Genomic DNA, 27,847 nt, shown 5'->3' on the forward strand with positions numbered 1-27,847 from the left:
TTGTTGCCAGATCTTAGGTGGCTTGATTTTTATTTATATATTTATTTTTAGTACTAGCCATGAAACCCAAGGGTGCTTAACCACTGAGCCACAACTCTGGCCCCTTTTATATTGAGACAAGTTCTCCCTAAATTGCTTAGGGTCTTGCAAAGTTGCTGAGGCTGGCTTTGAACTTTTGATTCTCCTGCCTCAACCTCCCCAGCCACTGGGATTACAGGCATGCGCTATCACACTGGGCTCAGGTGGTTTATTTTTTAAAACTGACATGTTTTTTTCTTCTTTCCCTTCTCCTTCTAACATAAGGGAAACAAGACTAACATTTTCCAGTCCCAGGCTAAGCTATTATGCCCTTCACTGGAAAAGTGTCACTGCCCCCAAGAACAAAGAAGACTCCAAACCTAAAAACTCAAGCTCAAGGACACCCAGTGGCTGTTCACTAATTATATCTACTGATAATATTTGGATCCCAGCCCTTAAATGTTGCTCTTCAAAGCCCTGTGCTCCCGCAGGCAGAGGGGATCACAGCCTCTGGCACAGGAGTTCACTGTGTTTCACCAGCAAAACAAAAAAACTTTTCCCCCCTCCTCAAACCTTGTCCTCCTTTTTGGACTGGCAATGGGGACAAGGATCACGCTTTAGGTAACAGAAAGAGTACTCCATAATATTCCTTCTGCACCTTCTCATTGTATTATCCCTCAGAAAGGTAAATCAATATTTTGACTCCTATCAACATCTGTTAACTTTATTACAAAAATTTTCAAAGAAACAAATAAAAACTATGAGGAACATTTAATTGGGAACTGCCTTAGTACAAACTTAACAGTCAGACTGACAACCATCTGGCGCCAGGGTTTTGGCGCCAGCGTTGTTCCATAAAGCCCTGCCCCACTGTGCCTCTAACCCCATTTAGGGATTTTCTGGGGCCCGGTCGCGCCACACCGCGGGAGACAGGGGCGGAACCGTGGTGGGGAAAAGCACCGCCTTTCTGTCATGCGCACTATGGCCGGCGCGCTTCCCTCTCTCCCTCCTCCAACACCCACCGGAAGAACTGGTCATGCGCAGTGAGTATGCCCTGGGCTCGCGCGCTTCGCCGCGCCGCCGTGCGCATGAGCGGAGCTGCCGGCCAGAGCGGAAGTGGGGACTGCTGCGGGGAGGCGGGGCTGCGGAGCTGTCCGAGGGGTGGGCGAGAGGCGGTCATGGCGCCCTCCGGGCGTCTCGTGGTTCCTCTGACAGTGTTGGTGCTGTTGCTTTGGGGCCTTCCGTGGATCCACGGGCGGCGGAGTGACGTGCGTGTCATCACGGACGAGAACTGGAGGGAGTTGCTGGAAGGAGAGTGGATGATAGAATTGTGAGTGTGGAGCGTTTGTCCCGCGACGCCGGCCGGGGTCCCTCCGATCCCGCACACCCGACCTCATTCCCTTTTCCTCAAGCAGGCCGCAGCTTTCCCCGGACTTCGCTTTCTAGTCGCCGAATGGGCGCCCCAACTCCTCAGGATCCCCAGCTCCTCCTGGGAGCTGCCGCCGACTTGGTCGCACTCCTCCTGGTTTCCTACCTGGGAATATTAAGTTTCTTCTGCGCTCTGCTCCCGTGTTTCTTTACTAGTGCTTTGGTGCGCCAAAGGACTTGTGCTGTATCGAGTTGTCTCTTAACTTTTCTTCCTGACTTTGAGATTGGGATTCGGACGGGATGGGGTGGAGGTGGCCTCAGACTTGTTCCCGTATAATATTGTTTTAGAATGATCCTTTACAGATGGGCGTTCAGACTTATTTTCGCTAAGCTTCGCAGAAGAGGATGTTGAGCACAATCTCTGGCTTTTTGTTTATCCTCAAGAATTATCCATTTGTGTGTTGGAATTTGGGACTTTTGTTTTCGTATGCTAAGTTGAAATAAGGTTATTTTAAAATATTCGTGCCCTCCTTCACACATTCTCTTTCTGCAAGTCATTTTTTTTCATTGTGCATTCGAAATGTAGAGAATCCTTGAGTTGTGACTCCTAGACCTCTGTAAGTGATATTGCATTAAAAGATAAAATTATTACTGGGATTATTATAAACTCTTTTAGCTTGCGGTAGTTTGAATGAATTCATGTGTCTTGTGTGGTGGTTCTACTTTCATGTCCTTTCTGCTGCTGTAGGAAATAACTGTCTTTGTTTTAGATGCTAAAGTTTTTGATGATGGTAGTATGATTTCAGTGGTATAACTAATTCTGGCCAAAGCACCATTATTGTTTGAATATTGTCTGTATACTGGACACTACTAAGCACCTTTAAATACATTATCATATTTAATTTCCTAATGATAGTTAATATTATCCCATTATACAGATGAGAAACAGATGCCTAAGTCCCTTAATTGGCCTGTCCAGATATTGCTATACTGGCTTTCTTTGGGCCTCTAAAAACATGCAGTAATTGTTAGAACATCTGTTTCTTTAACAAGGCTCAGATATTTTCCTGGATCATGGATGAAGAGTTACCAGTTAAGGAGACAAGTGGGGGTGGACATCCGGAAAGGACATTGGAGAAAACAGAGTCAGTAACTTTTGAATCATAAAAAATAAGAACAAAAATAAGATAGGGAAAGTATTTAGTATGCATATAATCTGCAACATGGTTGAAGGAGTTATCAGGCACTGTTGAAGCTGTGGAGGAGAGGAATATAACCAATGGCAGCATTTGTTTTTTCCATCAGTAGCTTGTTTTAGATTTGGGCCTGTAAAATATTTAATGTTAAACAATATGTTAAGCAGTAGTGATTATGAGTTTATATGCAAAATACATTCAAATATTACTTCAGGACATTTTTAATTCATTTTGTCTAACTGTAAATATAACATCAAAAGAGGTATTAAGGAGAAAATAATGAACAAATTCATTGATGATGAGCTAAATTCAAATTAGAGCATCTATTAGAAATTATAGGATAGTGTTTTCCTTCTTTATCCTTGGCTAAAGATCCTAAGGTTCAAGAAGTCTTTAAAAAAAACACAGGGTGCAACACATTCGAAAAAAGAAAGGATTGCTGGACAAGGTGGCATACACCTGTCATCGTAGCCCCTCAAGAGGCTGAAGCAAGAAGATCACAAGTTAGCCTCAGCAACCTTGTGAGACATTGTCTCAAAATAAGGAAAGGCTGGGGATGTGGCCCAGTGGTTGAGTGCCCCTAGGTTCAGTCCTTGGTACCAAAATAAATAAATAGGATTTAATAGTCTGCTTTTAATTACAAGTAAATTATTTTCATTTACTCTATTTCTGATCACAAGTTGTAATAGAGATGTTTTCATTATAACTTACTGTTAAGGAGTTTGAGATATATATATATATATATATATATATATATATATATTACTAGTTTTTTTATTCTACAGTGCCTATTTTGGGAATTTTTCCTAAAACAATGAATACAGAAACTGTATTTTTGTTTTTAAACATATATAGGCTTCATTTGTTCTGATTCCATAAGCTGAGGCAAATTGCAATCTATAATAAAGTAGAAAAGCAAAATTCTAGGGAGAAATTAGGACCTGGGAAGATTATGAATGCCATTAAAATGCTAGTATGGTTGGCCATAGAATTTGTAAAACCAGGGTCCTGGAAAACTGGTGGCCAAAAAATATTTGCTTAGTCTGCTTAGTATTTGGGGATTAGGTTTTGAAGTAATATTTTTACATAAAAACACAGGTGTCTAGCTCCTTTAAATATGAATAGCCTTTCTACCTGGAACAGCTATCTCTGTGGCAATCCTGCTGCATAGTAGTAGTAGCTGCCTTAAATTGGAACTTATGTTTCCTCATTCACCATAGCCCAAAGTACTTTCTATTTTTTCCAACACCCTGCATTTGACTCTGCACTATAAAATTGTTAAAATGGTAAACTTAAAAAAAAAAAAAGTCTCTAGCTTTCTGTTGGCTATATTGTAGTAGAAAAATCCAAGGGGTTTTAAAGAGTTGTTATTCATGTGAAAAAGCCCTTGTGTCTTTAAAAATTTATTCTCAGGATTGCTTTATTATGAATGGTTATGATCCTTAATTCATATTTCTTAGTATCCAGATTGTTAGGCCCACAGAACTGTTTTCATATGCATAAAATTAATACTTTGTTATTTTCAGTTTTTAGTATAAAATATTCTTCATGAATTTTATGTTTAAAGTATTTTTCATAATTTTTTTCAATCCAAAGATGAGTGATCATGAGAGCACTTAAGTTTTTGTTTTTAAACTATATTTTAGTTATGCACCGTGGTGTCCTGCTTGTCAAAATCTTCAACCAGAATGGGAAAGTTTTGCTGAATGGGGAGAAGATCTTGAGGTTAATGTTGCAAAAGTAGATGTCACAGAGCAGACAGGTACAGTAAGTCTGGTTGGTTTTGTTTTTTTTTTTGCCACTTGTGTTGAAATTTATTCTGTTTTCCACATTAGATGCTCTTAACCTTTCATTACATTTTGAAAACAATGTTCTGCATCTAGTTAAATTAGTCCACAGCTAGTTAAAACCCACTTGACTTATCGTCTCTCTGTTGGAGGCTCAGCATGCAGTGACTGCAAAAAGCAGATTGACTGGTTGTGTGTACAACTCATTCCTTGTTTGTTGCTCTAAGGGACTTTTGAGATATCTTTCTCTCCCTATTCCTGCCCATATAATTTTCTCTTATCTTTTTTGTGTTTTATTCTACTAGCATGTAAGATTCCTTGGAGAAGTCTTAGAACACCGTGGTTCAAGTAGACATTGGCCAAGTCATCATTTGCAATTTACCAAGCTTCAAAATAAGGGCATGTTTCTTTCAAAGTCAAAGTCACATTCTCTGATTTGACTCTAAAATTGAATTTCAGATTTAATACATATGATTTGAGAATGTGGGCTGTTAGTTACAAAGTCCTAAGGAGTAGAGCCAAAAACACTCTTGTCTTGGTCCCCTGCACAAGAGGTGGATCTCATCCTTAATGCTTCTGTTTTGACCAGCTTCAGTCTTATTCTTGGTTGTCACAATAAACTTGTGTTCTGGTTGTGCTGTCCCAAATGGCAATAATAGGAACTATTTATTGATAACTTACCTACTGCAGCTCTCAAGAGTTGCATTTCTGGTTTAATCACACAACCTTTTGAGATATGTAATATACCATAGTACAGATAAGAAAACAGGTTAATTCTTGGCAGTGGTTGACACATGGTTAATAGCAAATGTTAGCTGTAATTGTTATTACTTGTCTTATGAAAGAGTCATAGTTTTCCATTTTTAGCAAAAATATCAACTGCCTTTTTTTCACAAATGTCAGGTGTGATTTGATCTGAAACCTAAGACCTTATTGTATTTTCCCTGGACTCATCATTAGTAGTTTTAATCATACGTTAGTGTAATTGACCAATTGCTTACACAAATGACTTCGATATTCAAGCTTGGCAAACTTTTAAATTGAGCTATTATGCAGTAATGTGTTTTCTAAAGTTGCTTTAAGTGCATAATTTATATTAGGCATGATTTCCATATTCGTAATAGCATTTAAATAATTTAGAGTCACCTTATACTTAGTGATTGTCCAATATAAAAACCGCCGTATGTTCTTTATCATTTGTAGGACTGAGTGGACGGTTTATCATAACTGCTCTTCCTACTATTTATCAGTAAGTATTTGAAGATTCTCAGTTATTGAGAAGGATGCATCATAGTGTAATCAAAATAGTAGGCCTCTCTCTTGGATCATTTTTGAAGAGCTAAGGTAATCTCATTCAGCAAGTGTTTTAGCTCATCTTGCTTTTATAGTACCCTAAGTTCCTTTAGACAGACAAATGATCCATGAAGCAGTCCTTGTTGTCAGACATTTGGAATTGTTTAGAACATGATGCTCATGTGAAATTTTGTGATCCTGTTCAGCATAGGAAATGATTGTGAGACCAGAGTGCTAGTAAATCCTTTGGTAAATAGGGTGAAAGGGAGAACTTGCTGTTTGCTGGAGCAGTTCCTGGAGAACACGGGGTTTAAATGAAATCTTGGAAGTAGAATTGTCAAGAGTGCAGGGTAAGCATTTCATTCCATGGACGTTCTCATAAACAGGAGTGTGTTATTTTAAAAAAGTAGCTAAACTTTGGGGGAAAGTAGTGGGTGATAGGGTAGTGTTAAGTCAGAAGGAACAAGACAGTGTAGTCTGCAATATCAGGTCTTTTAGTTTGATTTTATTGATATTCTAATCTGGAGATGGGAAATCTCAAATCTACCTACTCTGTACCTTAATGTCGTCTAGGTGGTCGGCTAAATATTAAGAGGTACTTCTCATTTAAAATTTCGAAGACAAGGTGGCATTTCTGTTGGGTGTGGTGGTGCGTGCTTATAATCCCAGTGACTCAGGAGACTAAGACAAGTGAATCAGCATTTTGCAAGACCCTGTCTCGATATAAAAAATAAAAAGGGTTAGAGATATAGTAAGTAGTAGAGCACCCCTGGGTTCAATCCCCAGTTCTGCAAAAAGGAACAACAACAGAAAAACAAATGGGAAGTTCCTTGTGTATGTCTATATCTTGTTTTTCCTTGTCCCTTTTTTTAAAACTTTTTTTTTTTTTTAAAGTCAGCCATCCTCCCTTTGTATCTATTTAAATTTCTTTTTTTCTGTATCCCATAAGTACTTCTGTCCCTCCCTTTTCACTCATTTCTTTTCCTCACATGCCCCTTAATTGGCTATAATCAGTATTCCTATTTCTTTTTTACTTCTCAATACCCCTGAACTGGTCTGGAATTTCCTGCCCTTTTTCTCTTAGCCATGGCATTTACCTTGCCTTTTTCTCTAATTTCTGCCTGTTGCAATCTTACCCATCCTTCAAAGAACAGTTTGCTTTCTATTAAAACTTTTGTGTTTTTGAGTGGGAGCCTCCTTGTGGTCTTTTTATCTGGATGGATAAAGAATCTCTTAACCCTGTGGTAGGTAGTGGGAAACTATTGAGTTTTTACGCTTGAGGACGCATTAAGACTGGAGAACATTTAGGACTATTTGACAGAATACCATGCATACATTGGGAATGGGAAGGAGGATGTAGATGGAAGGACCAGTGCAAAATTGCCTTTAAGTAGAATCACTGAAGTCCCTGGGAGGAAAGCACTGTCCCAGATGCTCTCTGTAATTTAAAACAAGATGGCAGAAATGATGACCATGATGGAAAGTACCAGGGGAAACCAAAACAAAACAAAACAAAAAAACAACTTTAAACTTACAGTTTAAAAATAGCTAATAATTTTTATGTTTTAGGCACTATTTTAGTAACTTTTATATGGCAATTCCTTTAAAATAAAAATAATTTTCTAAGATTTTTCTGCTTACTGTGCTGCATAATAACTTTCATACTTGGAAGAGTAACAACAAAAGGTTTATGATTGTATTTGGGCTGTGATATCATCAGTAATAATTTAATATGCTGCTTTTGCATTGCTAATGCTTTTGAATATTAGGATTGATTAAAATAAGGTGAGGAAATAGTGGAAACATACAAAATTTATTTCCTTTTGCTATTAATATTTAATCCTGATCTTTAGTTGTAAAGATGGTGAATTTAGGCGCTATCAGGGTCCAAGGACTAAGAAGGACTTCATCAACTTTATAAGCGAAAAAGAGTGGAAGAATATTGAACCTGTTTCATCATGGTTTGGTCCAGGTTCTGTTCTGTAAGTACAAGGGATTTTTCTCTTATTTACTTCAGAATTAATTGGAAGAGATAATTATATTTCATATAAATAAATATAAGTACATAGTTTGTTTCTTGGACTCTTAAGGCATATTTAGATTCATTATGTATTTGATATTTTTACTTAGATCTTGTAAATCAAACATAACCTTGGTGCTTATTAAACTAGGTGGAGCTATTCTGCAAAATTAAGCTTAGTCCTTTTTAAGAAATATTTTTAGATGCTTAGATTGATATGTGTCATTAAAAACTTAATAGTGCCCCAAAGACTGGACAGTGTAATTGGACATGTGGTAATTTGAAAGACTCAAACATTTACCTGCATATTTTATCTTTAAATTTCTTGATGCACAGTGATTAATTACATTTGATTATTCTGCCCATCTGATTTGTATAAATAGTTGTAATAGTATGATTAATCCCTGAGCTTAAATTTAGTTGGGAGATAGATACCAGTTAGGATTGGGAGTGGCAAGCATATTTCTTGCTACATTGTTGGAGTACAGGGCCTCACTGGTCATTTGAGAGACTTGGGAATGGTGAGATTTGTGGAGGTCATCTTGTTCTCTTCTTATTCTGGTCTTCTCAACATACTTGCTCTTGGGAGATGGGGTATTGGATCACCAACCATCAGAGAAAAAATGCTTTGGGTTCTGGGAGTGGGGGAAAGATCTACTCTAAGCAGTATTTTGAAATTGTAGTGTGTGTTTTCCTTTTGTGCTTCCAAATTATTCTTTTTTGGTGGGGGGTGCTATTGGGGATTGAACTGAGGGGCATTCAACCACTGAGTCACATCCCCACCCCTATTCTGTATTTAGAGATAGAGTCTCACTGAGTTGCTTAGCAACTTGCTTTTTGCTGAGGCTGACTTTGAACTCAAGATCCTCCTGTCAGCTTCCTGAGCTGCTGGAATTATAGGCATGTACCATGACACCTGGCCAGATTATTCTTTAGTTGTCAGAACTTCTCACTGAACCACCATGTCCAGTGCAATTATGGAACCTAGTATTCCTGAAATAGTTTAATTAGTGCAGACAACCGTGAGGTCACACAGAAATTTTAGGTCCTTGTTATTTGTGCTTATCTTTTTTTCCCCCCATATTGGGGATTGAACCTAGGGGCTGTCTGCCACTAAGCAAATCCCCAACTGATTTTATTTTTATTTTGAGACTGGGTCTTGCTAAGTTGTTGAAGTTGGCCTCGAACTTGTGATCCTCCTGTCTTAGCCTCCCAAGTCTCTGGGATGATAGGCCTGCACTGCTATACCTAGCTTCCCACTTGGCCTGTTAAACAGTGGAACTTAGTAACTGATTTTTGTTCTTTAAACTTCTTAAGTGAATCTTACCTTTTTCTGGTAGAAAAAGCAGTTGCTTGTAAGTTTCTGTTGAATCCTAAAGGTAGCAGGCTGTCCCTTTATTATTTGGAGACTGCGTACAGGGGGCACTGCAAGTGTAAGGTTGGGAGTTTCAGTTGGCATTGAATTAAGCCATCCTTTCACTTGTGTGTGAAAAAGCCCTTGGCAACACCAACTTCTGCTTTTTGCTAGAGGGAATATTTTTGGAAACCCACAAACCCTTCTTTTTGAAGCATTTTTTTTTAAACCGCCCATCTAAACTACCTGCATTTAATTATGTAAAAATAATTATTTTTACTTATGATGATTTATTTCTTACATAAGTCATTTATGTATCATTGGAAGTTGTCAAACTGTGCTATTATAAATTTTTTAATTTTTGATATAATAAGAGAAGTAATTTTGTTTTGGAGGTGCTGGGCATAAAATCTGGGGTCTTGTACGTACTGGGCAAGTAGTCTGCCACTGTGTTACATCCCTGGAGAGAGGTGATTTTTAACTGGGAAAAATCATCTTAACAAGTGTTCCCAGTTGTTCTATGCTCATGTTTTGAAGTATTTTAAGGGTGAATAAGAATTGCCATTTCCATATGATTTAATAGAGCTCAGAGTCAGTTGGTCAGTATTTTGAGAAACCATCAGATGAAAATTAAAAGTGAATATTGAACTGGAAGCAGTTGTGCACACCTGTAATCCCAGCTACTTGGGAGGCTAAGACAGGAGGATCACAAGTTTGGGACCAGCCTCAGCAGTTTAGTGAGACCCTTTCTCAAAAGAAAAAGGGATAGGGGATGTAGTACAGCATTAGAGTGCTTATTACCTAGGCATATGCAAGGCCCCGGGTTTAATCCCTAATATTGGGGGAAGAAAAAAGGAAAAGTAAAAGCCATCATCAAAACTGTAAAAAGAAAAAAAAAGAAATTACCAAGTATTTTGTTTATGAGATAATTAGATGATGACAGCAGTTTAGAAACTTACTTTTTCTGAGCAAAAAACCTTATACAGTCACAAAGAGAGTGAGTGAGTGATTACTTTACAGTAGCAGTAATATCTGTTGTTGGGAAATTATGGAGTTGAAATAGAAAATATAGACAATGTTGTGTATCTTACTCAGTTTTCGAATCTCTCTTTTTTTTAATTTTAGGATGAGTAGTATGTCAGCACTCTTTCGGCTGTCTATGTACATCAGGGTATGTATTAAAATATTTCTATTGTAAACTGTCATGTTTTTAAACAAACAATTTTTAGTTCATTTTTTTTTTTTCTTTTGATTTCAGACTTGCCACAACTATTTTATTGAAGACCTTGGGTTACCAGTTTGGGGATCTTATACACTTTTTGCTTTAGCAACTCTGCTTTCAGGACTGTTATTAGGACTTGTGAGTACTTCATTTTTAGAGCACTAAAAAGAAAATATTTTAAAATGATACATTTGCATTAGTTGTATTATATGTTATAATTCTGTTTATTTTTGCAGTGTATGATATTTGTGGCAGATTGCCTTTGTCCTTCAAAACGGCGCAAACCACAGCCATACCCTTTAAGTAAGTATATTTTAACATTTTTTTGTGTGTGTTTGTTTCTTTGTTTGTTTTTTGCTGTGCAAATCCAGGGCCTAGCACATGGTAATAAACACTCTACCTCTGAGCTACATCCCCAGCCCTAAAATGTTTATATTTGTATTCACTATAATTCCATTTGTTCTTGTAAACACAATTACACACTTAATAGGTTCCTCGTCAGCTTTGGTTCCTAAGTTTGGTCCCTAAGTTCCTAAGTAGTCTCTATCAGTTGTGGTATAAATGAAGGAGAAGGAAATGTGTACTTCCTGTGAGAATGGTAGCCCAGTGTGATTTAGAACATTGTTATTTTCTTGACTCATAGAGAATTTCAACATTGCATTTAGCTTGTAGCTATTTAATGACATTGATCTGATGTCAGTGTATTTGAATACTTCATGTTACTCATGGATCTGTTTCAGTATACCTGAGTCCAAATTCAGTTTTTAGGTGAATATACTTCACTCTTAAAGTCATTCATTACGATAGTGACCACATTTGAAGATTTTTCTTTGTTTCAGCCAAATTTCATTCTTTTGGTAGAATATTGGAAAATGCAATTCCTGTAGCTGATTTGGATGGACATTGACCTGAACTATATTGTAAAATGAATTTATATTATTCAAAGTATTTCTTGCTGCCTGTTGTAATACAAATACTTCTTAATCTTGTATTTTTGATCTTGGAAAATATTGCTGGTGGTCGAAGCCCTCATACTTTCAGTTAGTAAAGAACTTGGACTTTGTTATCTATTGGCTTTTCAGCAACTTTGTAGTTGACTGTTCAGGTGATATGGTTCCCATTTTTTGGTTGAGGAAAATAAGGCTCAGAGAGATGAAGGATTTCCCCCAAAGTCACACAGAAATGACAGAGGTGAGTGCAGACTTAAATCAAACTTGTGACCATCATGGTATTGCCTGCATGTTGCTGCCTTTTTGACTTAGGATTTATTGAGGTCAAAACTCCTGAAATGAAATCAGTGGATATTTCATTTACAGTGGAGTACCTATCCTTCCTACATATTTGTATTGACAGTGAAAGGGGCAGTTATGGAAGAAATAATAATTTTATCTGCCAGGGACTACTGAGCTGCAGGGGAAAATGTTAAGCACAGATTATTTAAAAGATAAATTCATTGTCAGGTTTAAGGTTTTTGAAGTGAAATGAATATAATATGTTCATTCACCAATTCTATTATTTGTTTTATTGATTACTATTCTCTATTTTTATTCTGTCAGCTGTTAGAAAATCTGTAGGTAGGTAGGGTGCAACTGACCTTAGATCCCATAAATGTACTGAAGTTCATGCTGAATCATACTACATAGACTGAATCATTTTTGGGATAGTTGCCAGATTCTCATCTCCATCAAAGTTATCTGCTGACAGAGTACTCTGGTAGTCTACATAGATTAATTTCTGTATCTGGGACCATAAGTATTGGAGTCAGAGTTGTTTTATCAATTGGAGCAAACTTGAAGGCATGTACTCACCCGGAGAACTTGTTTAAAAAGATTGCTGGTCCCTGCCCTGGGTTTTGGAATCAAGTTCTGTGATGAAGCTGGGAATTTGTATTTCTGATAAATTCTAGGAGAAGTTAATGCTGCTGGTCTGAAGACTACTCTTTGAAAAATTCTGTCTTGCAGAAAATGGCTACCAATAGGAAGCTGTGTAGGTCCTTGCTCATGAAAGAACTTGTATTGACATACAAACTCTTTAAAAAAAATAGTGACTGTGGTAGGCTCCCCTCTATGGAATAAACTGTGAGATATGTACTTGGTATACATTTAAGGAGGTAAGTGTTCTCAAGAGGACAGTATACTGAATAGGTGTAATTTTAAAAATTTTCTGAGATGAACCAAAGGAAATGGCAGAGATGATACTTTTAGGAAGTTACAAGGAAAATAATTTTTTAGAAATTTTTAAAAATGACAACTAATTCATATCAAACTATTTAAGTTTTTTTCCTACTTATGTCCATAGTAAAAAGTTATTAGAAAAACTTATGCCTTAAAATATATTTTAATCTGGAGAGATTGAAAAGTATAAAGTAATGGGTTTTCTAAATATCTTTTCAAATCATTTAAAAAGATAGGTCTGTAATGCATTATCCTGATGATGCATAATAAGTGTTAATCTTCACTGTGCATAGGCTTAGGTAATTTGTTTTCCTTTAGTGAGATAATTGATAAATATTAATCTAGACTTTAATGTGATGATGCCCCTTCTGGAGAATACCACGTGATTTTGAGTTGCTCAGGAGGAAAAAAAAAAAGCCACTCAGTATACCTATTGGTCATGTAGTAAGAAAGTCCAAGGACAGAATTGACTGGATCCTTGGGACCCAGATGATGTTATTAAGATGCCGTGTGTTTCTTAGTAGTTCAATTCTCCATATTTTGTTCCAGTCTCAGCTTGGTTCTTTGTAGTAAGTAGCACAAGATGATCAAAGAAAGCCATCACTCACTTTCATGGAGGAAGAAGGAAACCCACTTTCTTCCATACTCACCTAACTTTTAGAGAAATCCTGGTGCATTCCACTTATAAAGAGCTTACTTGGAAGAGTTGCTGTAAACCATGGTTTCTCAAGCTTGACATACTTTTCCACTTTGAGCAGATGATTTTTAATTGTGATGGACTACCTTTTGTACCAATGTTGTTGGATGTTCAACAGTATCTCTGTAGTTGCTAATTTCCTTGCCCAGCTCCCTTCCCCAAGTGTGACACCCAGAGATGTCTCCATACATTGCAAATTCTTCCTTGAGGGACAGTATCATTCTTGGTGGAAACCTCTGTTATGAACTGTAGTACTTACTGGACCCATGTAAGATGTGATGTAGCACATGGTCTATTAACCCAGCATAGAAAGGGCAGACCAAATAATAGGTTGTTTATGATTAGGAATTTCTTACTCTACTTATTAATCCTCCCCCTGGTTCTGGGTTGCCTAGGATTCTACTTATTTGCTCTACTTATTAATCCTCCTCCTGGTTCTGGGTTGCCTAGAATTCTCAGCAGTCTAGGATGAGTGAACATAGTAAAACTCAGGCCCAATTTTATCTTAGTAATGTGGTGTGCTCTGAGCTTAACTAGCAATTGGCTCTGTAACAGATAGCAAGTGTGTATGTGTACATACTTAAATATTCATTAACTGTACACTTAAATGTGTTTATTTTATTGTTTGTAATTATACTTTAATAAGATGATGAAGGGAAGGCACATTTGGAAGGGAAAGCACATTCTTGTCTACAAAATGGACAAGAATATGATTTAAAAAAAAGAAAAAAATATATATATATATTGTAGTTGTACACAATACCTTTATTTTATTTAATTTATTTTAATGTGATGCTGAGGATCTAACCCAGTACCTTACACATCCTAGGTAAGTGCTCTACCACTGAGCCACAACCCCATAAAGAATATGATCTTTAACTGTAAATTTGTGATTGATTTCCTCCCCCACCCCCCGAACCAAAACAGGATAGTGTTGAAGTTTTAGTATGCTTATATACCAAAATATTAATAGTGAATTAATATAAGATCTATTTATTGCAGTATATTTTCTTAAAATTTCCACATTCACAATATTAGTGCCTTTGATTACTTTCAGTTCAGTTTATAAGTAGATGGGTAATTAGAAAGAATTTGGCATGTAAAATGGATTTTTCTACTAGTGTTTAAAATCTTCACTGTTTTCTTAATAATTTATTCCTTTTGGAAATCCAAATGTAAATAAATGCTAAAGCAGTCACAGGCATATGAATTATTGTATATTGATTTCTCTGGTCCTTGTCTTTAAGAAAAGTCATTACCAGAATTTTCTCAACCTTTGAAAAAAGTGGAGGAGGAACAAGAGGCTGATGAAGAAGATGTTTCAGAAGAGGAAGCTGAAAGTAAAGAAGGAACAAACAAAGACTTTTCACAGAATGCCATAAGACAACGCTCTGTGGGTCCATCATTGTCCACTGATAAATCCTAGTTAATTTTTGTGGATATCTTAATATCATGATTTTAACAAAAACCGAAGTTTGATAATTTGTTTTTATGTGAATTGTGACTTGCTTATGTATTACAGGGTTCAGTCCAGATTGTTGGATTGAACAGTTTTCATTAAGAAAATAAAAGCAGGTATAAAAGTTTGTAATATGATTTAAGAACATTATGGTTGTTTAATTAATGTTTAATTTTTAAAAATCTGGTGCCAAGCAATAAGATTTGTACATGTTTAATAATAACCTGTTTCAGTCTGAATTGAAAAAATTACATTTTCCAAAGTTTGCATTATTGGGGTATTTAAGATTAGAGAAAAAGATTTCTCATTTGGTATGATTTTTCTCAGTTTCACTGTGTGAAAAAAAAAGAACATATTTCCCATAAGTGGGAACTTTTTGCCCATTGTCTTGAGAAACATATATTTCAGTGATAATTCTGTGGTCTTTTAGAGATATAGTTCAAAATTTCCTCATATTTTAAAAATTATGCAACTAATAAAAAACTACTTTGCTTTAATTATACTTTTCTGCACATCATATACAGAATATGCTACTGATTGAGGGAGTTTTTATAAGTGTAGGTGTTCTCTTGATTCCTAATAAGGTCAATTGCTTTTTTGTTGTTGTTCCTTTGGTCACTGTATGGTTTGTATTTTTTAATTTGCCATCTCAAATTGGATAATATGAACAGTATCACTGTTACATTTACTGTTGGTAAATAGTACTTTTTTGTTTCAAATTGAAGTTTATTAAGAGAAATCCATCAAACTGAACTATATTGATAATTTAAAATTTTAGTCATTCAGTCCAGATTTTACATTGTTATTGTTGAGACTTGTCTTGAATATTTTGATTTTGTTCTTTTTCTTTTTTCTTTTTGTTATTAATGTGAAGGTGGACATTCCTGATTTTCATTTGACATAGAAAAGCTTTGGTATTTTATACTTGGGAAGTGCAAAACTTAATTTGATATAAAATAAAGTTTGCTTTCTACTCAGGAAAAAACATCTTCTCCTGTATATTTTCAGAGTATCTTTGTCCTATGTTCAGAAAATCAATTGATTTTATAGTTAGTTTCTGCTTGGTATTTTAAAATTTCAACATTTTTATGCTTTTTAAAAGATAAACTTCATATTCTATTGTTCTTGATTGCTATTCTGTGGTATTTCTCAGGTGGAAATTAGCAAGAGGAATACATAGTTTTCACCTTACATCAAGTAGAGGGTTTATTGGAGGGTTGTATAACAAGAATAGGAACACCCATAAATACTCAGAATGAATAATTCAGCCATTTTGTAATAGATGATTTCTGTAAAATCGTCAATTTTAAGGTTCTCTTTCTGTGTGAATTCATTAGACTTGCAGTATCTTTAGTATACAAGTTTTATTTAAAGGCTTCTCTTCAAATATTAAATATTCTGCCATTGAATGGTCTGGATATGTAATTTGTGATGCCTTAGAAAAAATTTCTAAGCACAAAATAAATTTTTCTAAGCACTTCATTAAACCTGTAGACCAGTATAATTTCTAGTTGCACATTTTAAAGTATGCGTATTTTCTTTGTATTTAACAATGTTTAAGATGAATCTCTGTGCGTTGCTGTATATGTACTTTATATGCGCAATCAAAGGCTGGATTCTTTTTCTGTTATTTGACATGATTGAAGAAAATGATGCTTCTTAATCATTCTTTTTTTAGCATTCTCGTATCTGACATTGTCAGATTTTTAACTAGAAAATTTGATGACAGAAAACTAAATGTAGGCAAACAGGTAGGGTCTTGATATTTCCATAAACATATGATCTCAGTTGTTGAAGATTGTCACTGTAGAAATCTGAATGCTTTTCTGTTGATACTACAGGCTTCCAAAACCTATATGAAGTCATTGACAAGTGGTTCAGGAATTAGTAATGTGCAGTGCCAATGATATCCTGGCTCACTCACTCCATAATCATTCAGCTTTACCACTGAAGTATCATATAATCTGGTCTCTAGAGAAAATGCAGTATTCTTCCACATATTGCCTAGTGTTTATTGGTAAAACTTAAAAAAAGAGTCTTAATGAAGATTCTCGAGTGTATATCAATATTATAATTTGGATAAGATGTGTTACTCTGACAGTCATGGTTAGGTTCTGAAGATGTAACTTAAATGGTGAATTAATTCATTTGATGGATTAATGATTTGAAAGGACTACTGTGCTGGGTAGTAACTGTAGACAGGTGTTGTGTGGCTAGAGGAACTGAGTCACTGGGGGCAAGTCTTTGAGGATTGTGTTTTGTCCCCTGGCTCTTCCCTTGCTTTCTGCTTCTATGCCGCCATGTCCTGAGATGCTTTCCTCTGTCATGGCATTTCACCTGACTTTATGCCTAGAGCAATGGATTTGGCCTATGATGGACTGAAAGCTCTGACCTGAAAATAAACTTTTTCTCCTCTAGGTTATTCTTGTCAGATATTTTAATCACACTATGAAAAAGAAATTGACTAACAATTAAATACCCATACCAACAAAGAGTACTTTTTGGAGCTTTGTTTTTCTTTATTAATTCAGTTAGCCCTAACAACTATCACGTGTCTTTCAGGAGAACAGGCTCACAGATATGGTAGAAATAGGTAGAATTTGAATCCCGTTCTGATTCCAAATCTTGACCTTTCCCTAAGAGCATGAGAACTCAGCAATTTATTTTTCTCTCAAATCTGTCATACTGTAACAACAAATGCTATTCAGAAATACCCTGTAGTTTTATGATGGTGGTTGCCTGCATAAAGTTACTACAGTAAATGATGCTTTTGATAGTTTTTTTCTCAAGTTGTGTCCTCAAGCTAATGCATAAAGGCATAGTTCTTGACTTGAATATGATGAGATAAACATTTTTGAATGAACCTTTTAACTCATTAGGAAAGTTTGTAAGGTAGAATTTTTTATTCTCAAAGTTTATAAGGTAGAATTGCTTTTGATTTGAAATTTTTCAAGATAATGTGAGTTGGAATTTAAATGGAAAGTCTTCAGTGATTATGTAATTCTAAAGAAAAATTTGTATTGAAAATTTTGCAGATTTAGATAAGTTGATATTACATATTAAGCACCTTTTTTATTTGAAATAACAAAACTAGAGCAACAATGTAAGTTTGAAGTTTGGTAGTATGTAAGTCAAGTTATATACATGAATAAGTCTAACATTCTATTTAAAAATAGTTTCATTCATTTACTGAAAATGGTAATAGTATTTTGGCTATTAATGAAATAAGCTTATATCTCCTTTCTACCCAGTTAGCCATGACATTTCTTTTAAACCTATTTTCATAGTTAATACAACTCAACCTTTTTCTGTATTGGAAGTGAAAAAATGAGAAATGATGATGTAAAAAATGATGAAAGAAGTTTGATTGATCTAAAACATAATCAAGTCATAATTTTAAATTCAGTGGAAATATACCTCATTTTGAAGAATAACTTAATCAAAGCCAGTTTTGCTGTTGCTTTTGTGTGTTCTTTAAAATGTTCCTGGCTTTAGTGTTTTTAGTAAAACATTAAAATATTACTAATAGGCAGGATGCTAGGAACTTGGATTTAATAGCTCAGGTACTTAGGAAGATTCAACTTATTGCCACCTGGGCATTTCTAAGAAACTTCCCTTAAACTTTGGATGTCTTTCTTTTTCCCCAGAATGAAATTATTTATTTCTTGGAAATTTTATTTTTGTAGTACTGGGGATTAAACTCAGAGTGCTATACCACTGAGCTACATCACCAGCCTTTTTGCCTTATTTTGAGACATGGAATCTTGCTAAGCTTCCCAGCTTGGTCTTCAATCTTCTGCTTGTATTTATTCTCATACCATTAAGTCACTTAACTAATGTCACATCCTTCACAGAAGAAGCCATCTCCCTCCATCCATATACTTCAGGGGAAGCTGGCTCCTTTCTTTGAAAGAAAACAGAAGCTGGAGATTGAGTTCAGTCAACCATGCCAGTGATTTAATCCATTCTACCTGTATAATGGAACCTCCATTAAAAAAACTCAATAACTTTCTCCATGTTCAGCTTTACTTTCAAGATTATATTTTGTCGTCTTTGCCTGAAACTCCTGTCTTTCACGTGGTCTAGATGGTTGGTGATACCTTCCATGGAATTTTTAATTTGGTTTATTGTCTCCTTCATTTTGAGGTTTTCTACTTGACTCCTCTTGCCCCTAGAATCTCTATTGAAAATACTTCTTGTAGTTTCTCCATGATTTCACTCCTTAAATCCCCCCGTGCCTTGCAGATCAGTTTAACTATGTACATTCAAATGTCCTTCTCTGACATTTCTTCCACTGTGGCATTGATGGATTCTGTTATTGAAGTGTCTTAATTTGCTTGTGGTGATTTTTTTTTTCTTCATGTTTGTGTGTCTACCCATCTAACAGTATTGGTCTGAGGCTGCAGAGTTTCTACTCTGTGGACTTACTGTGTTCCCAAAGGTTTCCGGCTCGGAGTTACAAACCAAAGGAATGCAATCTTTTCAATGAAATAATATCAGAAAATTCTCCAAACCTAAAGAATGAAATGGGAAAATCATATACAGGAGACATATAGGACCCCAAATATACAGTTATAGAAGACTCACACCATGTCATGTTATTATGAAAGTGCCTAACATACAGAATAAGGATAAATTTTAAAGGCTGCCAGAGAAAAATGACAGGTCACAATTTAGAAGGAAACCAGTTCTTTTCGCAGCAGATTTCTCAAGACCCTCAAAGCTAGGAGGTCTTGGAATAATATATATCAAACTCTGAAATGAAATGGATTCCAGCCAAGAATATTTATACTGATTAATTCTGAACTAAGCTTCAGAATTGATGAAATAAAAATCTTTCATGATAAAATAATTTACAACTGGAAAGCCTGCACTAAAAACATAATAAGATATTTCATGAAGAAGAATGAAAAAGAAACATGAAAACCAGCAAAAGGAGTAAATACACAAGAATAATAGTCAATCAAAGGAGAAACTAATTGAAATTTAAAATGAAAAAGTGACAGGGAATAAAAATCATTTCTCAATAATTACATAGAATGTAAATGGCTGAAACTCATTAATCAAAAGAGACTCACCTCATAGGTAAAGATATCCACAGACAGAAGTTAAAAGAGTGAGGAAAAACATTCATGTGGATCTCATAAGCAGGGGTTTCTATTCTAAAATCAGAAAAAGTGGATTTCAAGTCAAAGTTAATCAGAAGGACAAAGAAGGACCTTTCATCCTGTTTAAGGGCATTTTACACCAATAAGATAAGAATCATAAATATTTATTCCCTAAACAATAGAGCATCTCTGTATATCAAATAATCCCTTCTCAATTTCAAGAATCAAACAGACCACAACACAGTTAATACTTGGTGACTTTAACATGCCTCCCTCACCACTGGATATATCCTCCAAACAAAAACTAAGGAAGCTATAGAACTAAAAAATACAATTGATAATTTAGACTTAAAAGACATGGAATATTTCATCCATCAATGTCTAAATACACCTTTGCAGCATAAGGATCCTCTTCTAAAATAGACCATAACTTTTAGGCCACAAAACAACTCTTAGCAAATTAAAAAAAAAAAAAAAATAGAGATAATACCTTGCATTCTGTCAGATAATAATGAAATGAAATTAGAAATCAACAATAAAATAAAAAGTAGAAACGAACACCTAGAGACTAAATAATTTGCTATTGAATGAACAATGGATAGCAGAAGAAATTAGGGATGAAATAAAAATCTACCTTATAAATGAGAATAATGACTCAACATATCAATCTCTTGAACACTATAAAGGCAGTGCTCAGAGGAAAAGTTCATTGCATTGAGCTCATTCATTAAAAGAATAGGAAATAGGGGCTGGGGATGTGGCTCAAGCGGTAGCGCGCTCGCCTGGCATGCGCGCGGCCCAGGTTCGATCCTCAGCGCCACATACAAACAAAGATGTTGTGCCCGCCGATAACTGAAAAATAAATATTAAAAAAATTCTCTCTCTCTCTGCCTCTCTTAAAAAAAAAAAGAATAGGAAATAAATAACATTACATTTTGAAACCCTAGAAAAAGAATAATTCAACTCCAAAAGCAATAGAAGACAGGAAATAATTAAAATTAGAGCTGAAATCAATGAAATTGAAACAAAAAATTTTAAAAAATTTTGGTTCTTTGAGAAATCAAGTAAAATTGATAAACCCTTAGCCAAGCTAACCAAGAGAAAAAGAAAATTCAAACTACTAAAACTCTATAGATGAAAAGACAAATATCACAACAGACACTAATGAATACAGATGATAAACTATTTTCAAAATTTATACTCTAATAAAATAGAAAATCTTGAAGATGTTCTTAAATTTCTAAAGATGTATTACCTGTACAAATTGAATCAGGAGGACATAGAAAATTTAAACATCAATTTCAAGCAATAAAATTGAAGATGCTATCAAAAGCCTAACAACAAAGAAAAGCCCAGGGCCAGATGGAATCTCAACTGAATTCTACCAGGCCTTCAAAGAAGAACTAATATCAATCCTCCTCAAATTATTCCATGAAATAGAAAAGAGGGAACCCAACCCTTCCAAACTCATTCTATGACGCTAATATCACCCTGATACCAAAACCAAACAAAGACACATCAAGGAAAGAAAACTGACTAATATCCCTGATGAACATAGAAGCAAAAATTCTGAACAAACTACTGGCAAATCACATACAAAAATATATTAAAAAGGGCTGGGATTGTGGCTCAGCAGTAGAGTGCTTGCTCTGCATATGTGAGGTGCTGGGTTCAATCCTCAGCACCGCATAAAAATAATAAAGGTATTGTGTCTATAACTTTAAAAAAAATTAAAAGAAATATTAAAAAGATAGTGTGTTTCCCCTTGTTTTAGTCTCTTTGGAGTGGGCAGCAGGTGGATACTCTGCCCAGGCTTAAGGAGGCAGTGCAAGAGGTAAGGAAGTGAAGTCTGGATGCTTCTTAGCAGGTGGCCTTTGGCCTCATTCCTCTCTCATGTTGGGGATCTGTGGGAGCACAAGGACAGATATCCTCAAGTGGAATCCTCCTGCCCATGATTGTCAGATTGGTAGTGTCACTGCAAGGAAGGTGGGGGCAGCTTGGTGTGTGATCAGTCCCTGGGTCACCTTGAGAAAGCTCATGGGGCTCAGGTGGGCCAGTCGGTTCTTAGGCAACATTGGTAGGTTGATCTCTTTCTGGGTATGTAATTCATGGAGAAGTTAATTGTCTGGTCCCTGAGGTGGTGAAAAATAGCCCCTGCTCTCCCTGACAGTCCAGCTGACATTGCATGTGTTTTTATTGCTTTGAACAGCTGCATTTAGCCCCAGAGCATCCGCCCTCCATTTATCATCATTCCAGGGGGCACATGCTGATGAGTGGTGACCTACCACAGTGTTCCCTCTAGCTTCCACATTCCTTCCCTGAAATCTTTCCTTTCTCTTTTCTTCCCCTGCTCCTTTTCTTTCTTGGCCCATTTTCTTTTTCCAGTTTGGTTAAACTCATCTTTGGCACCAGCTGTCCTGAGGTCTTGCAGGTTTTACTAAGGCCCAACTCATCTGCCAGGATGCAGCCTTTCTAACAGGGAAAGCGCTGGGCTAGCCAGGAGACTCCCTTCAGTTGATAAGGGCATAGATGAATTCTTTTTTTTGTTTGTTTGTTTAATTTTTTGGAAGAGTGGCTAGATGTGATGTGTTGGATCACCAGTCATGCATCTGTCCTAGGAATCCAGTAACAGAAATGTTCTGGCTCTTGATGTCTGGGCTACAATATTCTACAATAGTTTTGCAAGATATTACCATTGGGAAAACTGAGCAAGTTTCCATGGGATCTCTTTTATTTTTTTAAGCTGCATGTGAATTTTCCAAGCCCTACTGCGGTGAGTCCTGCTGCTGTGCCCGTGTCCATACTTCCGAGGATCTGCTGTTTGCCTGGAGAGCTGGTAAGAAGTCCAAAATGTTGCCCTCTGGCTGCGAGAGGCTCCGCCCTGTCTCTCCTGTCATAAAAGTTCTAACAAGCATGTTTAACTTAACAAATTCTAAAGTTATTAACTTTTTAACTATCTTTCAAATCATATGCTATTAATTTTTTTTAGTTTATTATATTTTAACCCCACAATATAGATATTATTGTTGTTGCCTTATGCAGCTAATATTAGTTTAGGTTTTCCTATGTATTTTTCATTTATTTTGCTCACCTTTGTTTCTTGTACCATGGGCCTCTTTGGCCCCATTTAATATTTTCCTAGAGCAGATCCTCTGAAGTTTAGAAACCAATTATGAACTAACTTCTTCCTATGTGATCTGCCTTCTTTCCTTCAGATGCTGTTAGGATCTGTCCTTTGTTTTCTAAAGTGTCTAGAAATAAATCTCTTTATTTAAGCTTTTTAGGATTATTCAAGATTTTTGATTTTTACCTTTCACTAATTTGGGGAAATTTTTAACTATTTTATCTTTGACTATTGCCTCTTTCTTATATTTTCTGTTATCTTGTATTCTTTAATTAGTTACATTAAACAGTTTCCTTCTGGCCTAATGAATTTTACTAAATTCCCTTTTATAAAGAATTTTTCCTTATTATTGTTTCCTTAATTCTGGATAATTTCTTCAGAACTATTTTCAAATTTATTCTTTAACCATGCCTAATTTTCTATTTAATCTCTTCATTGGATTTCAAAATTCAATGATTTTTTATTTGTTTGTTTTTCCAGACTGGGGATTCAACCCAGGTATGCTTTACTACTGAGGTACCTCCCCATCCCCTTTTATTTTTTATTTTAAGAACGGGGTCTCACTAAATATCTTAGGCCCTTGCAAGGTTGCTGAGGCTGGCTTTGAACTTGGGATTGTCTTATTTTTGCCTCCACAGTTGCTGGGATTACAGGTGTGCTCCATGGTAACTGGCCCTAGCTGTGAATTTAGTCATTATAATATATATATTTACCCAAAACTTTTAGGCATTTGTCAAAGGAGTTTTTCTCAAGTTATCCACTCCACTAAATTGCCTGAAACAGAAGTATTATTTTGATATTATGGATTTATACTTAATTAAAAAAATCTCTTATTACTTTAGTGATATTTTGAGAAAGTTAAAGAGAAACATTTTATTTATTATAAAAGATGATTCAGTTGTTACCTTGGGGCCCTCTTTACACTGAAGCATAGAAGTGATGTCACAAATACAGAATTGAAATTTAAATTTATAGCTGTATCCTGAAATCGTGTGGCAATTTTGTTTCCTCTTTTAATGTCAAATATTACTGTTAAATCTGTTAGATTTTGCAGCTGAGTATATGTGTTCCTATGTCATTTCACTCATTTAAACTGTTATAACTTGTAGTCAGAATGGATAAATTCTCATTTTAGTGAAAATTTAAAATGATACAAATATTTTAAAGTTACAAATGTTAGGACTTTGCTTCTGGATATGCTTTCTGTAATGTTTGTCTTTAAATATATAAGGCAATGTTAGAGTGACCTTTTCAGTCATTTCTGAGAAGAGAAATTGTAGAGAAAATAAAAGTTTGTTTTGTATCAGAGTACAATATAGTTAATTAAGTTGGTACAATAAATTTTCTTTTTACCTTGAAGAAGGTCTTTTTGTAATTAGTTTTATGCCTGAGGCATGATTGACTCTAAGAAATTCTCAGTCAATATGGTAAAATGCAAACCCCAGTTATTTGGATAGAATGAAACAGCAGGTGTTTCTTATCCCAGGATCTGGGATTCATAGGGCTTGAATCCCCTGAAATTATGTACAGATTTACATATATATATATTTCTTTCATGCATTTTTGGGAGTCCAACCCTTCTTGGCCCTTAGGTTTCCTTTGACTGTATATGTTTGTGCAGTGCACAAGCTGTGTAACTAGATGTGATGATCTTGGCCTTATTGAAGTGGAATTTACTATTTTAGAAAATATTTTAGGAGACTTACATTTCTTAACAGCTTGCATCCCATAGTTTAAAAACTGAAAAGATAAATTGAAGCAACATGGTTTGACATATTGAGGAAACATGCCTTAAGAGATTGGCATTTAGAAACTTAAACATCATCCTTCTCAGTAGTATTAAATGTGAAGGTGATTAACGTGAACTCATTTGAGTCAAACAGTACTTTTATTCTTTCCATTTACTCTAAAATTGTATGTGTTTACAATACTTGGGAGGGGTCATTCATCTTAGAAGGGGCCCTCTTGTCCAGTTAGCCTCAAAACCTTGCTTTATTTCTTGAAGACCAGATTGAAGACATACTATGCTCAGTGCTTGGCTATCTCCAGATGATTTTTCACAGCAACAAGGAACTTGGAGACTGGTTAACAGCCTTACTTCATAATTCCTCTCTTTCCTTCTTAAGGGAAATAGCTATTTGATCTTTTAAACAAACAAACATCGTCATAAAGAAAGGAAGTATGGGGGTCCTGTGGACATGTATAGCTCATTGGTAGAGATATGCATGATGTCTTGGGTCAACACACACACACACACACACACACACACACACACACAGAGGCAGTGGGGTGGGAAGTATGAGAAGAAAAAAACAGCCAAAAATAGTTTTGTGTGCAAAATATAAAATAATGTGACTGTTGGTATAAATTATTAGGTAGGTAGCTATTTTGTTAAAAATTAGCAATAGGGTTGAATTTATTTTTAATGACAAATTGAAGTTTTGCTTTGGTTTTGTTTCTGTTAGACTTCTCTTTTTTTTTCCCCCTTCTGTTCCTGTGGATGATTGGTGCTCATTAGACTTCTATTAGATTTCTCTTTCTTTTCTTTTTTCTTTTTATAAATACTGCCTTTCCAGCATTTCTCATGGGAACTCTTTCTTTAAAAGAAAAAAAGTAGGACTTGGCTTTGATATAAACAAACTTGAGATACCTCTCCATTTTCCTCTTGTCAAAATGCTTTTATTTTTCATCTTTGTTGCTAATTGACTACTTTGAGGGTGCATGTACATAAGAAGTCCTTGGGCAGGGCAGATGTAGTCATTTCAGTCTTTTTCCATGTGGCAGTAAGACAACCCAACTTGACTTATTTCCTCGTGTTCTTTCTCCATGAATACGAAATGCTCTCTTGGTTTATTCTATTATTCCCCCAAGGATTACCTCACAGTCAATCTACTCTGGGATACATTGTTCACATTTGCAGATTTATATATTTCTGTTATCAGTATTTTGAGGCTGGTGAGCACATAGTTTCTCTGAAAGTAATCCCATTAAGCTAGACCACGAGATCAGGGCAATGGAACAGCAAGTGGGGGGAAGTAGTGTGATGTAGAATTGAGTTGTCTGTTCCTATGGATGAGTGTTGTTCATTCTTAAGGGGGTGTTATTTTAAATATTGTCTCAGACTGCTTTGCCTGGGGAACAGAAAAGGGGAATATTTATTCATTGGTATTTGCCTTCTTTTGGTTAAGGCTGGCTATACAAGCATTAATTCCAAGAGGTAGGAGCAAAAGGATTTATAGCTCTTATTTGTGGTGCATAAGAGATGTCCATTAAAGTTTTCTGAACTTAATAGGACTCAACTCAGTTTAGAGCACATATTATACATTCAGTGACTATTTATGGACTTGAAAGTTAGAATAATATCTCTGAAAGTAGAAATATCACAAGTAGCACAATATTATTCTTATTTTTTTCCTAGACTGCTATACAAATGGATTATATTTTATTTTATTATTGTTTTTGTGGTTCTTGGAATCAAACCCAGAGCCTTGTGCATGTGAGGTAAGTGCTCTACTCCAGTTCTCTATATTTTATTTTATGATATTTAAAAAATATATTATTTGATTTTTTTGTGTTTAATAATCTTCCTGCATAATTAACACATCAATATCTGCAGAACTGAAGTCCAATAATAATTAAAAGGTATGCCACATGATCACCCCCTTCAGAAGTGTGCTACATGGAGATATTTTCACCTTATGGAATCACTTTATTTTGAAATGTTTATAGACTTACAGAAAAGACTTGCAGAAATCTTACAGAGTTCCCACATACCTGTAACCCAACATTTTCTTATATTAACATTTATTCAACAGAATAATAAAGAAATTAACATTGATGCTATACTATTAACTAATCTATAAATTATTCAGTTTTCAACAGTTTTCTCACCAATGTCCTTCCTCTAGCAGAATCCAACAGGATCCAACGGTACATTAATTGTCACATCTCTGTACTCTCTTTAATCTTTGTCTTTTGTGACCTTGACATATTTGGACAGTACTAGTCAGTTATTTTACAGATTATTCTTCTATTGGGGTTTGTCTGATGTTTTCTCATGAGTAGAGTGAGATCATGCATCTTTTGCCCTTCTCAGTGTGTGATGGTGTCAAGGAGTACCTGGTTTCAGTTTGTCTTGATATTGGTGATATATACTTTGATCACTTTATTGAGATATTGTATGCCATATTTCTATACTGTAAGGTGACATTTCATTTAGTAATTAGTAAGTATCTTGTAGGGAGATGCTTAAAAATATCCTGCTTCTCATCTTACTTTTGCCCATTTGTCCATTGATGATTCTTTGCAACAGTTATTCAATATATTTTCCTAATGATGATTTTCTCTTTTCATCATTCCTTCCTTATTTATTAACTGGAAAGTGAATTTATTTTTATCAGTTTGCACTTATGGGCGTAGTCCTTTGCTGTCATTCCACCGTATTGTTCAAAGTGGTTCTAGCTTAGCCACAGGGAACTTCTGCTGGTTAGTGTCTATTCCTTTGTGCATTCTGAGCATTTCCTTTCTGGCATCAGTTTTCTTGTCTCAGGCGTGGAATCAACCATTTTTCTTATAAGCTTTGGTTCTATTTACTGAGAAGGATATTTAGAAACTAAGATCTTAGAGCTAGTCTTTTCATAAGATAGAGCTTGGAAGTCTATGTGTGTATCTTAGCCCCAAATATACTCACAGTTCCTTGGGTTTTCACTTCCTTTCATAGTAGTCATAATACTGAGTTGCTGTCTCCTGCCCATCTTTTAGGAGGCTATTATTCATCTGTACTACAGTTAAGTCCATGTGTTAGATCCAACTACCCCAAACCTGCTTTATTGAAATTTATTTATTTTGGTGGCTATGTGAAATGTTGTATGGAAGTTTCTTTTTTTTTTCCCATTGTCACTACTATCCTGTTTCTCTTTCCTAATTTTTTTCTGTCCTGTACCCATTTATTTTCTGTAAGCAACTATCTCATTAGTTTAGTTTAATTAAATGCTGTCAAATTTTCTTTCAGAAAGCATTGTACCAAT

The 27,847-nt window shown here is 35.4% G+C and overlaps 1 protein-coding gene and 1 non-coding gene across 4 annotated transcripts in view; both read left to right on the plus strand.

Annotated features, from left to right (window-relative positions):
- The first annotated feature begins 1,141 nt into the window (after window positions 1–1,141).
- Tmx1 (thioredoxin related transmembrane protein 1) overlaps window positions 1,142–27,847 on the plus strand; it is a 109,976-nt gene continuing 83,270 nt past the window's right edge. For 2 of the 3 annotated variants that reach the window (XM_076850283.1, XM_076850282.1), the window contains exons 1-8: window positions 1,142–1,348; window positions 4,229–4,344; window positions 5,573–5,618; window positions 7,516–7,644; window positions 10,162–10,207; window positions 10,295–10,396; window positions 10,495–10,561; window positions 22,440–22,532. In XM_076850283.1, the coding sequence (XP_076706398.1) occupies window positions 1,197–1,348; window positions 4,229–4,344; window positions 5,573–5,618; window positions 7,516–7,644; window positions 10,162–10,207; window positions 10,295–10,396; window positions 10,495–10,561; window positions 22,440–22,532 (751 nt within the window). In that variant the 5' untranslated portion in view covers window positions 1,142–1,196. Of the gene's footprint in view, window positions 1,349–4,228; window positions 4,345–5,572; window positions 5,619–7,515; window positions 7,645–10,161; window positions 10,208–10,294; window positions 10,397–10,494; window positions 10,562–14,376; window positions 15,574–22,439; window positions 22,533–27,847 lie in introns of those variants that run through there. The other variant, XM_076850281.1, reaches the window with a different exon arrangement.
- On the plus strand, window positions 4,476–4,613 carry LOC143396117 (small nucleolar RNA SNORA70). The gene has a single exon (XR_013090994.1). It is a non-coding gene; the product is annotated as a small nucleolar RNA SNORA70 (small nucleolar RNA).

This window comes from Callospermophilus lateralis, chromosome 3, assembly GCF_048772815.1.
Source record: "Callospermophilus lateralis isolate mCalLat2 chromosome 3, mCalLat2.hap1, whole genome shotgun sequence".
NCBI lineage: Eukaryota > Metazoa > Chordata > Mammalia > Rodentia > Sciuridae > Callospermophilus > Callospermophilus lateralis.